This window comes from Watersipora subatra, chromosome 1 (assembly GCF_963576615.1).
Source record: "Watersipora subatra chromosome 1, tzWatSuba1.1, whole genome shotgun sequence".
Lineage (NCBI taxonomy): Eukaryota > Metazoa > Bryozoa > Gymnolaemata > Cheilostomatida > Watersiporidae > Watersipora > Watersipora subatra.
In genome coordinates, this window is record NC_088708.1 from 48,406,226 (window position 1) to 48,422,554 (window position 16,329).

General features: G+C 35.2%; 1 protein-coding gene across 1 annotated transcript; it reads right to left on the reverse strand.

Moving 5' to 3' along the window:
• Positions 1 to 48: 48 nt before the first annotated feature.
• Positions 49 to 12,859, reverse strand: LOC137405799 (dual specificity mitogen-activated protein kinase kinase 6-like). Its single transcript, XM_068092209.1, has 9 exons — positions 12,789 to 12,859; positions 12,328 to 12,475; positions 11,667 to 11,820; positions 9,407 to 9,526; positions 7,954 to 8,070; positions 6,888 to 7,064; positions 3,376 to 3,453; positions 1,431 to 1,570; positions 49 to 637 (listed from the first exon to the last, which is right to left on the reverse strand). The coding sequence occupies exons 2-9, from the start codon at positions 12,447 to 12,449 to the stop codon at positions 493 to 495; spliced, it is 1,053 nt and encodes a 350-aa protein (XP_067948310.1). The 5' UTR covers positions 12,450 to 12,475; positions 12,789 to 12,859; the 3' UTR covers positions 49 to 492.
• Positions 12,860 to 16,329: the final 3,470 nt, after the last annotated feature.

Consider the following 16,329-nt stretch of genomic DNA (forward strand, 5'->3'; position numbering starts at 1 on the left):
CTGGGGAGACAATCCGTGTTGCCAGTGTAAAGAAAGCAAGTTGAAACATGGTACTATCAGATCATTTCCATTAATATTTTATGCAAGAATATCATAAATGTTTTAGAAACCCATGAAAGGAATGATTGTGTGCTTGTCACAGCAGTCTTGAAACTGATTAAAATATTTAGCAAAGATATACTTTTGAAAAATAGGAAATTGCAAAACCGTCTAAAAGGATTTAAGAAAAATATATAACAGAACATACCAGTTGCCTGTTTACTAATTATGATTGCTAAACGACGCTGATTGATGAGATATCTGAAGACTACTTGAGAGCAATATGGCACACACTCTTTAAACCTTGAGATTGCAATTCATATGTAAGTACGTATGTAGTCATTGAGGTAAGTTTGATTAATATAGACTATTTAAAGCAAGGTCACATACGGGTCATGGAATAGGTAGTTGCACAACGAATAAACTTGTCTCCCGCTATAGTATAGAGTTAAATTATGTCTTCGGTTTCTTGTCGATGTCTATGATATTGCAGACGAATGAACGTATCTCTTCCTTGTTGATGCTTTCATGATCACAAAGGAAGGGATGGTCTAACAGCGCTGTGTAGTCTGCTCTTTCTTCAACTTGCTTCTCCAAACTGAAAACAGTGCTTGATTATGTTGAAACTATTTATTAACATGCAAGTCAAGTTGTACATGCTTATACAAAACGATGAGTTTAAATTGAGTAATTTAAAATATGAAACAAATACATTAAAACTTTCGCATATGCCACATAAATCGTAACCATTTGTAACAAAATATGTTTTGTTGTGAGAAGAAATACCCTTATTAGAATGAAAAAATCTACCTTAATAAAAAAGTAACAAAACAAGAAAAATTAGGCGATATTGTGAGAGTCGAACATAACCAAAACAGAAATACGATATTTTCCGGTACATTTTATTTGTTACCACACTGTATTACAACTCTACAAATATCAATTCATTGATATACTAGTACAATAGCATTAATAAATAAATCTGGCAAGTGTTAATGATCGAGTGCAATTACTGGCACTAACTCACCAAGTACTACTGCCAGTACTACCGCTAACTCACCAAGTACTACTGCCAGTACTACCACTAACTCCCCAAGTACTGCTGCAAGTACTATCACTAACTCACCAAGTACTGCTGCAAGTACTATCACTAACTCACCAAGTAGTGTTGCCAGTACTATGACTAACTCACTAATTACTATCGTCACTACCATCACTGACCAATTATTGCTACCTCTATTGCTACTATCGCAACTATTATAACTACTATTAATACGCCTGCTAAAGTCTGCTAGGCTGACATAAAGTGGTGAACCACTAAGTTTACTAGCTCAGAGAGAAAGTGATGAATAATATTTACAGCTGACTTCATCGCTATGAGAAATACTAACCACCGTGTCACAAATTCATTGAACTCCGGGCTATATTTATCAGAAGGGATAGTTGGAGGAGGGCCATTCACGACCTGCTGTATCTGGTGGAATGGATCTTTCCATCGATCATACGGATAACTCCCTGTGGCCACTTCAATCTACACACAGTTATTATAAACCTTGCATGATATTTGGCATACAATAGCCAAATCATTGGACAAAAGCAGTATTTAGTCGAATGCAACTGAAACTGTTTCCTATATGGATATAAATAATGTATGCATGGAGAATGGCTAGTTATACATTAACTGAACCTCGAAAACATCTGTAGACAAAAATTTGGGCCAAGCTCGCGAAAGCAATTACTGTGCTGCCAAATAGCATATCAATGAAGTCAAAACCAGATCTATGTAGTTGATAGATCTATTTGCGTGCCTGTATAGATTTGTAAATTCATACAAAATTTCAGTCGTTTTACAAATTGACTGACTTTGCACATTGACTGTAACATACACAGTACCAATGGTGTATTCCCTTTATTCCTAAAATGACAACAATCTTGGAGAACATTTACGGAGAACTATTGCGGGGAAATCATAAATGCTTGTGGGTTAATACAAACTATTAGGACTATAGTCTCACTTTTATAGTATAATTTTGCTAATTGGAATTGCATAAAAACCAATGTTATTTTATAAGAGAAACCATTTTTTATTTTGAGATGAATTTTGGATGGAACATTGTGGCTTAAGCAATATGCTTTGACCTCATCCTATTAAGCTAGAGTTTGATATACACTAAATAATAATACTATTGCGCTCTCAAGAAATCTGGTCTCACAGCTTTGTACTGTTAATTCATCAAATCAATTAGTCAAGTGTTTATCCAACTTCTGTGCATTTACTTGATGTAAATGACTTGTCTCACTTCATAACAATGTTTCAGGCAATCTGTCAAATGAGTGAACTTAATCTTTTAGTAAATTTGTAAAATATTGCGAAGGCACTCCAATAGGTCATTTTGTGAAATGAGCGAGTGAAATAGGCAATTTGTGAATAGACTTAAATTTTTAGGCATTTTACAAATTGACTGATTATACACATCGTCTGATTATACACATCGACTGATTATACACATCGACTGATTATAAACATCGACTGATTATACACATCGACTGATTATACATATCGACTGATTATACACATCGACTGATTATAAACATCGACTGATTATACACATCGACTGATTATACACATCGACTGATTATACACATCGACTGATTATACACATCGACTGATTATAAACATCGACGGATTATACACATCGACTGATTATAAACATCGACTGATTATACACATCGACTGATTATACACATCGACTGATTATACACATCGACTGATTATACACATCGACTGATCATACACATCGACTGATCATACACATCGACTGATTATACACATTGACTGATTATACAAATTGACTGATTATACACATCGTCTGATTATACACATCGACTGATTATACACATCGATTGATTATACACATCGACTGATTATACACATTAACTGATTATACACATTGACTGATAATACACATCGACTGATTATACACATTGACTGATCATACACATCGATTGATTATACACATCGTCTGATTATACACATCGACTGATTGTACACATTAACTGATTATACACATTGATTGATTATACACATTGACTGATTATACACATCGACTGATTATAGACAATGACTGTAACATATACAATGCAAAAAGATTAATCATCGCATGTGCAGCTAAACGCAAACCAACTACAAGTCTTTGAAAACAATCAAATATATGAAGTATGCTAAAATTGTAAGTTGTAAGACAAAAATTAATGAGTGCATATTTTCATGAGCTTGTTTGCTCAATAAACTATCTTCAACTTTTGAAATTAAATAAAAAGCAAATACATGCTCACCATTGTAATGCCAAAGCTCCAGACATCTGACTTAATACCAAAGCCCATACATCCTTCAGGGGGATCAATCCTCTCAGGCTAAAAAGCACTAACATTGTAAACATGTATGTATAAGCTACTTGTTGAATCTTAGACTTAAGGAGCAATGATCTAATGCTATAAATAAAGTTTTTGCACCCCAGTGAATCACTTTTAACAATACATTTCCAAAATACAAATGAAGGTGTTGAACACCTTTTACAAAATTTTTTTCAGCCAGAATTTCTGGTCTCTTTGAATTCATTGCATACTACAAATGGACTAATCTACTTTCCCATTAGTACTTCACCAATTTTCAACAGGTTATACCTAGTTATTTTGTAACTGATGTTGATATTATTCAACTGTGAATGAGAGAATTTTAACATCTCTGAGCTTTCCTGAATTTCTGCTACCATGAAAATAATTCTAATTTGTTTTTTTGGGCTGCCATTACATATTTGCTCATCGTCCATTATCCAACTGGAATGGAAGAGATCAATAAATCAATAGAAAATGTTCTTGTTGATAACTATCCTTTCCAAATAACAACAACAAGTAGCCATAACTCCAAATGACAGCAACAAGTAGTCATAACTCCAAATGTCATCAAGTAGTCATAACTCTAAATGTCAACAACAAATAGTCATAATTCCAAATTTCGACAGCAAGTAGTCATATCTCCAAATGCCAACAACAAATAGTCATAACTCCAAATGTTGACAGCAAATAGTCATAATTCCAAATGACAGCAGCAAGTAGTCATAACTCCAAATGTAAGTAACAAATATTCATGTCAACAACAAGCAGTCATAACTCCAAATGTTAACAACAAGCAAAATATAACTTCAAATGTCAACAAAGAATCATAACTCCAAAGTCGACAGCAAGTAATCATAACTTCAAATGACGGCAACAAATGGTCATAACTCCAAATATCAACGAGTAATCGTAACTCCAAATGTCAACAACAAGCAGTCATAACACAACCTAGCAAGAAAAATTTACAAATAAGTTGCATGAGATTAAATTGATTGAGCAGAGTGGTCTTCATGTCTAGCAATGCTGGTTTTAATCCCTTATCCCATGTAGCCTGCAGATATACTAGTCATAAAGTGGCAAATGTATGGCCATGTTCACACACTCAGGACCAACAGCGCATATATATGCCCCCACAACGAAGCGAAGCTAAAATAACCCTGGGTACTAATTTAAACAATTCACAATTAAAAATACTGACATGTTCATATTTATCAGACATCTTATAACTTGCAAATTATGATAATAAGCTCCATTGTCTGATTGCCTGCCCATGTGTCCACGGAATAACCTACTAAACATCTTAATGCCTGCCCGTGTGTCCACGGAATAACCTACTAAATATCTTAATGAAAATTAGCCATAACCACATGAGCCAGAATGGGATGACCACATACATGAGTCCAAGGTAAATATGCAAGTCACGTATAATCACGAAAAATGTGAAAAAGTAGGTGACAAAGTAATTATTAATATTTCAACATTGCACTAAACAGAAAGTTACTGACGACAACTAAACAAATTAATATACCAAAAGTCCATTCAATAGCTAATGAGTGAGTGATAAGCTCTTTTGAAATGATTACAACATGATTATACACCGCCTCATCAACGGGTACGATATTGAACTCCTGCATGAGTCATTAGTGCTTTGTGCAAGGATGACACCCTCACTATTATTAATCATAGTTCTTCAGCTACTGACATATCGAGCAAAACATGAACTTTGCTGAGCATAGCGATAACGAAGAATAAAGCTTTGTTTCCACTACAAACGAAGATGAAAAGTGGGAGGTGTCAAGTGTAACTTTATATTGTAATCTATAGCATGACTGACACAGCGATGACCTGTTTGTATCCGTAGGTGTTGGAAGGATAATCGCTCACTTCAAGTCTTTCTAACTGAGGAGGAAATATGGAAATACGACTACGCTGAAAGGGTCAGGTGAGTGCAAATCAGATACCGAAACCTGAAGTAATTCATGAGATGAAAAGAGAGGAAGGCTGCAATAATATATAGTTGACATGCAGGGATGTGGCATCAGTGAGGGAGATACTGGTTAGCTCTTGTTATTCAAGGACTTTACTTTGAATTAAGCTAAGTAGGAGAGGTTGCTTATGCGCTGGTCATTCTACTGCACACAGTTACATATAAATTACATTTTTTTAAAATTTGTAAAATAATTCATATTTTGTGCATAGCATCCCCTTAAAAATGTACACTTATAGTTTATTTCCTAATTACAAGTTGTCTTCTCTGGCAAAAAAGTGGTCTATAAAAACGTTGGTAATTTTAACAAGCACAATTTGATCACCTTGGCTGCAAGCACTTTTAAAATGCCAAGCAAACCCAAGAAAATGCACATGGCAGCGAGTGGTGGGCTTCAAAGACCACATGCGAGGATATAAGAAAATGCAGGTATTATGTGCACATATTCGCACATCCATTTGCAAATACACATGATCGCGCAAGCATCGCACATGCACAAATGCATCACACATACATATCTACAATTGCCTGCATATCTAAACATACATACAATTATAAGCAAAGACGTAAAAACATTGCATACACACTTTGCTCGCACCCAAACACGCTACATCTACATGAACATCTCCACGCATGCACGCACACGCCTACACAAGCACTGGCAGCAGCGCTCACAAGTTGCACACCTCTATATCTGCACACCATTTCAAAGTATGTCATAATATTCTTATTTGTTGCTTTTAACTGACAAAAAAATAAAGAGGAATGTGAACTCTGAATCCTGAACTAAAAATAGATCATACTGACACGCTGATCCCCAACTCCTAGTCATCTGAGTGCATAGTAACAACAACTTCCTATGTACTACATACAAGCATTCTGCAGGAGCTCCTCAATCAGTGAGCTAATCTACTGATCCAGAGCTAACAGCTATATAACAGGTACTACAGTCAGTTCCTACGAGACAATTATCTTTAAATTGTAAAAATCATCAGAGACGCCAAAAAACAACGAAGATAATTCGATGCTAAACACTACCAAATTTTTATGCTAAAAATGACCAAGTCGGACATTTGGAAAAATTGAGTTTTTTTTGTGTAAATAATATTTTAGATATTGCCAAGTTTTTTTTCACACAAATTTGTCGTGCCGGAAGTGCTAAACAGTCTTCAGCACATCCATCATGAGAGATTGTTCTAGATTTTGGCAGATTTGCTAATAGAGGGCACATCAATTGCTAAGAGGTGGAAACAACTCCATTTTCAGGATGCATCAGCCATTAAAATTCTCTTAGATAAAGAAGCCAACAATGAATACTGAAATAAAAGCAAAGAAAAGTACAAACTCATCGGTGAAGAAAAGAAACGTAACATTCCAGCAGCGGGTCTGCGTCTAGGGTCCCGCTTTTCAAAATCATCCTAGTTTGACAATCTATAGCCTCCCATAGCGTAAAACTTCTACTTACCGACATGTAAAATTTGCACCCGACCCGAGTGAATGCCAAAGAATTTTCTAGATATCCGCTAACTCCGAAGTCGCATATCTTGATCTCACCAGCTCTGTTCACTAGAATATTGGACGGTTTTACATCACGATGTATGACGCTCAGCTGTGTTTTGAGAAACTGTAGGGCCGTTACCACCTGAAAGGGTGTAGAACTACAAGATGAGACAAATGGCTAGAATGTTGACTTCATGAATCTAGCAAAAACTGTTATAATTCTATTTCAAGTAATGTTAAGAATTACTCCTATGATTTCAAAATAACATTTTACACAAAATGGCCGTGCCTTTTAAAGAATCACCTGTTTTATGGCTAGAAAGACTATGTTGGAAGTAATACAGGACCAGTCAATCATATATACATATTACCACAAATGCAAACTTGTTAGTATACGCTTTTGGAACCGTTCCAATTGACTCACTGAAAAATCAGAAGCAACACAAAAGCTGCTTACAAAATTTCCATCAAAGTGATTATACCTTGAGACTGATAGCGTGCTTACATGCATTCAAGACATGAATGAGGAACTCTTTTCTTTGATGAAAAATCTCACAAACATCGGCTAAAAACCTTCCAGTCGGTATATGCTGACACTCCAAATCCATTCTATCTGTCTATATTTGTATACACAGAATAACAGAGATAGTAAATATATTTTAATATGTTGATATAAGGAAGGGAGGAAAGTATAGCCTCGTTCGCCTACGTCAAAAAAGCTAAAGCTAGACCAAAACCATATGATTGTCCAATTATGTGGCACACACACTATACACTAAGCTTACAACACTTTCAACTCAAAATCTAACCAAACTTCATACGAAATGAAATATTTTTTCCAAATTGGTCAGTTGGCAATACCAAGTGATTCCAATAGCTTAAATACCTATTCATGCCAGTAACTAGGCAACAACACCCTACCAGCGCGTATAGACAACTACCATGCCAAAAAAGGTGACTTTTGTGCCAAAAAGCAATAAAGAATGATAAGGCACATCCTGGTATTTATGTTTACCCCTTGCGCTACTCACGCTGTAGGCCATCTGCTTAAGGAAGTTCTCACTGATATCATAACCATTAGCATAGGCCACCTGATAAAGCCTGTCAATGGACAAGTCCATGATCTCCATGCATATCCAGACCTCTCCCTGCCAAATACCGATAGAAAAATTGACCTTAACACTTACAAGTTTATCACACTTATTAGAATAATCATCTGGTGAGAAGATATCAAACTGAGATTGTTTGGAAAAAAGTGGTAATAGAAAAAAGAGCATCCCTAAAATTAAGAGAGATGAGTAAATGTGTTCTGTCAAAACCTTTTAACACATTCTATTTTAATACATGTACTATTATAATACCACAATGGTATCATAATAATACTGCAATAATACCATATCATTACTATACTATTACTATGATGTTATCCCAAAACTAACAAATAACACTGCGATTAAGCTGAGCACATATGCCATAGATGCGTAAATCATATGAGAGGTAGTTATAGACACATAGAAAGGTAAAGAGATAGAGAGACCAAGTTTAAAACACAGCTCACCCAAACACAGTGTACTTCATCAAGTAATCATACCATAACCAAATTTTAATAATTCCATAATAATATATTAATACTACATGTATAATATTATATTCATACTATAAAAACACTATACGAGTATTATTTAAACACTTGGATAAAATAATTATGAAAGCCTAGGAGTAGGACAGCACTGGACATTTTATAATAGCGCAGTAACCATTACACGGTTCCTATGAAAACTACTGTCACTTACAGAGATTTTAGTTACAGAAATTTTAGTACAGAAATTTTAGTAATATGTTTATAAAATTGCTGCAATGTTTTTGTTGTTCAACCAGTAAAAACACAATTTGAGATCCCATAATGCATTTTTATCAGTTTTCAAACCAAAGTAGAAGCACATATGGCACTAATTTATAACAACAGCTGACAATAACGCAAGACTCTAAATAACATATATCAGCCATAATACTGTATGTTTGATATGCAAACAAAGACGCAAGGTAAAACAAGAAAAGGTGGGTATGAGTAATATGTGTTTATATTGTGGAGGAAGCTGGTTGAGCCTTATTAGGGCCAGCCGGACTAAAGACCAGGCCTGCTGGAAATTCACCGACAGTGGGACAGTGGGAGGGGTTCAATTTTCTATATTCATGAGTCATAATCCTCAATAAACTATAGATAATCAATTAATAGATCAGACAAATGGTACCTTTCTGGGAACCACAAACAACCAACTCATACCACAGATGCTATTTGATGTTACTAAGTTTCTGGATAACTTGTTAGACCTGAGTGAATGAAAAGACTCACCCTTGACAATGCTGTCAATGGTGAAAAGAATTGTGCCATCCTTCATGGTTAGTGCAGAATTTGCTAAGCCACACTGCAGCTATTGAAACCAGTAAAGGCAACCACACAATATGTCTCCCAGTCAAACTTACCTCTTCTATCATAGCACCGAAGAATTTAACCGCGTACGGACAAGAGCCACTTCTCATAGAGACGTCCAAATCCATGAAGTTCTGTTTCTTTTCTGATGAGTTGAAGGTGAGCGGCAGCCTCTGAAAATGATGAGACCTCCTAAGGGTAGTACTTGGATGACGAGGCTTTTTAAGGGTAGTACTTGGATGACGAGGCTTTTTAAGGGTAGTACTTGGATGATGAGGCTTTTTAATGGTAGTACTTGGATGACGAGGCTTTTTAAAAATATAACTTGGATGATGAGGCTTTTTAGGGATAGTAATTACACGATGAGGGCTTTTAAGGATAGAACTTCGATGATGAGGCTTTTTAAGGGTAGTACTTGGATGATGAGGCCCTTTAAAGGTAGAACTTGGATGATGAGGCTTTTTAGGGATAGTAATTACACGATGAGGGCTTTTAAGGATAGAACTTCGATGATGAGGCTTTTTAAGGGTAGTACTTGGATGATGAGGCCCTTTAAAGGTAGAACTTGGGTGATGAGGTTTTTTGAGGATAAAATTTGGATGATGTGTCTTTGTAAGGGTAGAACTTAAAGGTACTACTGAACGAACCCAGTCTTCAGCTGCACATGAGAGAGAAATCAAAAAAAGCCTTTCTTACCATATCAAGACAACATTGTAGCAGAATATGCAGAGTTTACTTTACATCATTATGAGATAATCAACTAATTAAAAGGTTTGTACATATGAAACAGCTGTTCTTGCATTTCTGTATAAGCTTCTCTCCTCATCATCTAAACAAGCACCCATTATGATGACACCTGTTGTCTAAACCTTCGTTAGCAAGTCTGTTTCGAATTCCTGCTCTGCACCTTATTATGTTTACTGTTTCACAGCAGCCAACCAAAAATGCTCAAAAAGTTTGGCTTGTATATACTTAGATTATTTCAGGTTTTGGCCGACATATAAAATTCATTTAGTGCTGTTTACATAATCAAGACTATTCAAACACTTGATCGTCAAAATAAATTTTTAAGCTAAAAAATTTGCAGAAACTTTTTAAAAACGTATAGCAATAGTCTAGTTCACAGTACCGTAACTAAATACTGGCCTGCACGGGTACAGGCTGCAATTAAATGCAACCCCCTTTCATAGTTACACCAAATATACATGCTACATACCTTCGCGATGCTTTATTTGTGTGATATTCAGTTTCTCAAAGGTTGCAAAGGACTTTGCAACAACATGAAACTTCAAAAAAAAACCTTTGCTAGCATATATAGCACAACCTAGTAGATAGCTACTAGCTACCACACTGAGCATTTAAATGTTCACTTGCACAAGCTAAATGAAAATACAATAAACAATCTATTTACTGTAAATGGTTTGCAGAGGTTTTTTCCACACTTTTGAAGGCCATGTGTTCAACCCTGGGTGATGGTAATATTTTATTATCATCAATAACAATTAGCAACACAGTTGTTACCCTGATCAGGTATAATTAATGATTGATCCACATATGCCTTCTATAAAGGCAACAGTTGACCTCTTTAGTTGTCAAAGGTCACGGCCTTAGTGACTAGAGAGATGATTAACAGTCACAACAAAAAGCTGGAATCCGGCTAGAATAACTAAAAATATGATTCATTTGTTTCAAAGCTATTGATTTTTGCACCTGACAAACCAAAACATCTCGTGTGCTGAACATTTGAACTAGTTAAGAAAACTGGTTGGACTGAAGTAGAGCTGAGCGCTATCATTGCTGAAAGTTCCAAATGATGCAAGACAAAATCGTGCAGTGATTAAGACACTAAAGACGCATAAAAAACTCTTTCATCAAAATGACAATGATAGCCATTTTTTGACACATTTGCAGTTTAGAGGCTACATCTCTAGCAGTTCATCTAGCATCCCAACTATTAGCCTTCCAAACATCCAAGAGATGAGGCGAGTGTAGCGGGTAATACAGAAGAAGGACATACGTGATTGCTTGATATTTAGATATACTTCTAGCATTCCTAGTACGCTTCACAGACTAGTAAGAGGTGCTTCATTAGCAGGGCATCATTCATCGATGTAAAAATACTGCTCTACCAGTGTAGCTCAAATTTGAATTATATTTCCATGAACAACTTATAAGCTGACTGAAAGTGAGTAGATAACAAGAAGTGGGTTGTAAAACCATAAACACACCTTGCTAAATCACCTCTTAACAACAATATTCCTGCTGTAAAGCAAAGAGAGTTTTAAAGCGACTTCAGAAAAGTCAACAGCTCACCTTGACAGCCATGGTAGTCTGTGTCGCTTTGTGGATCATTTTATGGACGACACCATAAGCGCCTTTACCCAACATTTCGTAGCTCTCTAGTTCATGGGGACTACACACCTGTTTCTTACCCTGGAGTGTGAGTGTCGATACATGTTCCCACGGTCTAATTAAAAAATAATCATAAACAATACATATGCGTAAGACAGCAATTATGATTTCAGCTTAACGAACAAAACAATATCAGTCCCTAGATAAAACAGCTATAGCTCGTTATAACGACAACAAAACAATGATTACCAATCCTGAAATAGTTGCTTTCTTGTGATGATTGTTGAGAGTTTAAGAGGGCAACAGGCCAACGTCTTATCAAAAATAGAACAACTACTAATAAAATTGAAAGTGTTAATTCTGAATATACAAAATTTTGATTTTAGTAGATATAACTGAAAAACAACACAAGTTACACTGAAATAATGTCGAACTAAATTGTTTCTAAACAGCATAATCAAGAACCACTTCAAGATAATCTTGAAAAAGGAGTTTTGAAACCTTGTTTTAATTAAGTGCACAATGAGAAGAAATTTTGTTGATATCTAGCAACAAGAACTGAAAGCTCAAGTTGTTCTTATCAGTACATTAACGGTAGGCTATTACACTGCGACTAACTTACATCTGTGGAGATCTTGGAATGGGTTCAGGAGTAGTTTTTTTTTCGAATTCAAATGGGCGTCCTTTAAATTCTTTCTTTTTTTTTCCAGCTGATGCTGGTTTGATAGATTGATTAAGATCCATCAAAAGTAGATTTTTTTCTCCTTGAGCTGCAAGTTTCCACCACAAAAGAGTGTGTCAACAGATCGTAACAATATTAACCGGAAGGTTGAAAGCATGCCAAATGTGATATAACTTACAGTTATATCTTACAGTTACACTTATAACTTACAATACAGAATCTACACTTGAATAAAGAATCAACAAGAATAATAATAGTCTATAAAGCAAATAATGGTTTCTGGACCTTTATTGGCTGCGAGTATGAATCATCACTACGCACAAAACCGCTTAAAAAGAAGCAAGAAATCACGAATTATCCGCAAGGTACCAATGTATTTATGTAGAGACTTAACTTCTTACATCAACAGTATGCTACACCAGTGCTGAAATTTGTACATTCATTATTGCGTCCCTATCTTTACAAATTACGGAGTCTTTTCAATCGGTTCATAATCTCAATAGGCCTCGCCCACAAAAATTCTTGAATCTTGAACGAAAGACATATTCTAAAACATAGTCATGGATCTTCTTATCACACAATTGGATCATCAAAGTCTCGAGTCTATGAGCATTCCATATGAAAAAGCATATCACACGACTCATTACATATTGCACTACGGCTCCAAATCTTTGGGCGCAGTGTTAAACTGAATTATAAGCCTGCTATGACGCGAGTAAGGATCTCTGCTTACAATAACTTCTTGATTCGACCTTGACCGAAACTTTTAACTGCACGTTTTCTTTCCACGCTTGTCTTCAAAAATTTGCTTTATACAATAAATTAGTTTTAACGTCCCATTTGGCCAAGTCTAACAATTTTTTTGCAATTGTGTTTTACGTATTTTATCTCATTTTATTAGCATGAACAATGAATTACGCATTTCTCCCGTGTGTGAGCTTTGGAAGAGCAGGGCAGCAGAATGTTGTTCAGTTTATAAAACTTATATCCGGTAATTGCGTTATATAAAACATTGTGAAAATGTTATTGACCATCACTAGTATGTTAAGCAATCTGTCACATTTACGGGTCAGTATTAAGTCATGTATTTATCTGCTGTGTCTGTGTGTGAACACCCATTCATCACATTGAAACTTAGACGGAACACTATGTTTTGTTGACTATCATCATTATGTAGGCGATTGAGAAAAATGTATATGGTTGTAAAAGTGCTTATTATGCGAGTCTAATAAATAATTTGTATACGTGGACAACATGGACGTGGACAGCTTTAATAAGCTAGAGTTGTCACAAGCTAGCAGATTATTTTAGTATTAAAAAAGTTGTGGAAAGAGCAAATGGAAAGACATTGGCGGAGATTTTTTGCAAATGAGCTAGACTATTTATGTGTGTACCATTTTATCATTGTATCGAAAAGCATGAGTACTGGAGAAGGTGCTATATTACCACAAGCCGAAGTCTTATTTCATACATCCAAAAACTTGGGTATTATCGGATATTTGCGAGTAGCCCGGAGATTCATTTTTACATAAGATAAACTTAATAGAACGTAGAAGAATATTAATGACAAAGAATCATTGATGACAAAAAAGTTAGTTGCCATTTTACTCGCACCTAAAATGCATTAGTGGTCACGGTTGAGTAGGCGATTGTCAATGAAAACTGTGCTAGATATCAGCATTACATTGTATGAGACTTGGTCATCTTTGTCCATCAAATTAAACGTGATCTCAAACTCATTTGGCATAATTGTATTGTCTTCGGTTGTTCTGTGTGTGAATTTGGCTGCCTCTAGATTTGAGGTTACGCATAGTTGCTGAGAGTTACTCAAATGGTGCAAAATATTTTTTGTGTAATTCAAAATTACTGCACCTAAAGAAAAAAGCAGTTGTCACACTACACTGGCCATGTTTGCCTGCCCAGTTTTTTTTCACCCTAGTCTGAACATCCATGAAAGGAGAACTGTATTTGCCTGCAGTAGATTTGAGCACTGCGGGCTTTGATCATTAACATAACTTAAACAAAGACATGCCGAATTCCTATTTCTATCCGTGTGTCTCGTTCAAAATGCAAATTGTATAAACCCCTACAGAATTTTTTAACATTTGTTTTAGGACAGTCTGTAATTAATGGCAAGAGTTACTTTCTCTTGCTTTCTGTCTATACAGTTTAGGCTATAAACTGTCCTCCAAGTTCTTATAATTTTCTATCTGTAACTGATTTGTCACCAAGAAGATGTAATTTCTATCAATTGTTCTTTGCCAGTAACCTGCTGTCGTGTTAATATCCCACTGTAAATAGCTCTTACAAAGTTACTTATAATTCACATTTTTAAACTGTTTTGGCTGTATAGTCCATATATATAAATCTCATAGTTTGTCGTTGTCTGTTCGGATGTCTGCCTGTCCAGTTATAGCTATTGAAATCTTGGAATGAAAAGCTCGCTCTGTGCTGGATTTGAACTCACGGAGATTGCAACTGCAAGTTTCAAACCACGTGTTTAACTACTTGGCTATACAGTTTTTTGAAATTCAGTCACTCTTTTATTATATACCATATGCACATGCATACGCAGAAGTGCATGCCATATGTGCACTTTTGATTAACTAATATTACCTTTTGCATTTGGTAATTTTTGAAATTGTTTAAAAACTAATTTTTTGCTACTATTACCTTTTTTATTTGTAATTTTTGAGTGTGCCGTTTTAATTTCAAATGTGCGTTACACTTCTATTTCTGGTTTTTCTCCAAAGGTTCAATTGCTAAATCGCGGAAAAGGCTAATACTTTTCACACGGACAATTGTATTATCTCAAGTAGGTATGGCCTTTAGTTCTGTCACCATTCGGTCAGACAAAAACAGTCCGATATTCCATTTTTGCATTTGTACTAGTGCGAGAAGTACCAGTATCGTCTTATTCAAAGTTTTGATGGGATAGCTTCTGGTAGAACAGTAACCTTTTTATATACACACACACTTTTATGCACGATTTGTTATTATTAATTCAACATATTCAGGTCGTTATTTTGTTTTCTCAGTATTAATTGTATCATTACCGAATCATCTTTTATTGCAATCGTGGCAAAACAGACTTAATTTAGCTATTACTTGCTAATTATTTCACATTTATATTCAAACCCTTTTATAGTTGTTTTATTTTGTTTAGTTTATTTGACCTGCACAAAACATTTTCTTCATGATATCAAGTTTGAAAGTTAGTAGTTTGACTAAGTTTGAAAGCCTTTTCAGTTGTTTAATTTTTTCTCTCAATTTATTTAAACTGCACAAAACACTTTTCTCATGATATGAAGTTTGAAAGTTAAAATAGTAACTGCTGTTATATGTTAAATAAAAATAAATTTTCTGTGCAAAAACCTTTATTACACCGACAACACCGGGCATTCACTTTTAGCATTCTTGAGTAATGTGCTCTTGAAGTTGTCATAAAATTGCGAGTTCAACCCATGATGTACTTCAAATCTGTATACGCCATACAGTGTACATTACATAAATATTATGCGTGGACTAGTTATTTTTGTTTTGAATGTATGGTATTGTATTATCACTGGCTAGCCATAAACCATTGTCTAAAAACTGTCTTCATGTATTTATATATTGTATTTGGGTCAAACCTTAACATTTGAAAAATAAAAAGTCAGCAGATATTCATTTTAGTCCCATTAGCGTTGATTATTGGAAGCATTGACGGCCATTCTTGGTCAACCTATTTTTCAGTTTGTCATTGTTCATTTTTGCACACATTCATTGCTATCACCTATTTTTCTTCATAAGTGCAGATGTCGTTTAAACTCTTGCCATGCCCTGAAGCAGTGCAAAACAACGGTTTTACTGATGTGAAGATTGTGGCATGACTTATCGGGTTTTCACTTGCAAAACAAGCTATCTACTAGCTATGTGACAATTGAAACCAAGTCAAACACA

What these genes read in the sequence shown, in the direction of transcription:
- LOC137405799 (XM_068092209.1), bottom strand. Translation starts at nt 12,449, where the DNA reads ATGGATCTTAATCAATCTATCAAACCAGCATCAGCTGGAAAAAAAAAG. An exon ending in TCGGTGCTATGATAGAAGAG is followed by an intron (nt 8,071 to 9,406) that starts GTAAGTTTGACT and finishes GGTATTTGGCAG; the next exon opens with GGAGAGGTCTGGATATGCAT. An exon ending in GGTGCAAATTTTACATGTCG is followed by an intron (nt 3,454 to 6,887) that starts GTAAGTAGAAGT and finishes AGTGCTTTTTAG; the next exon opens with CCTGAGAGGATTGATCCCCC.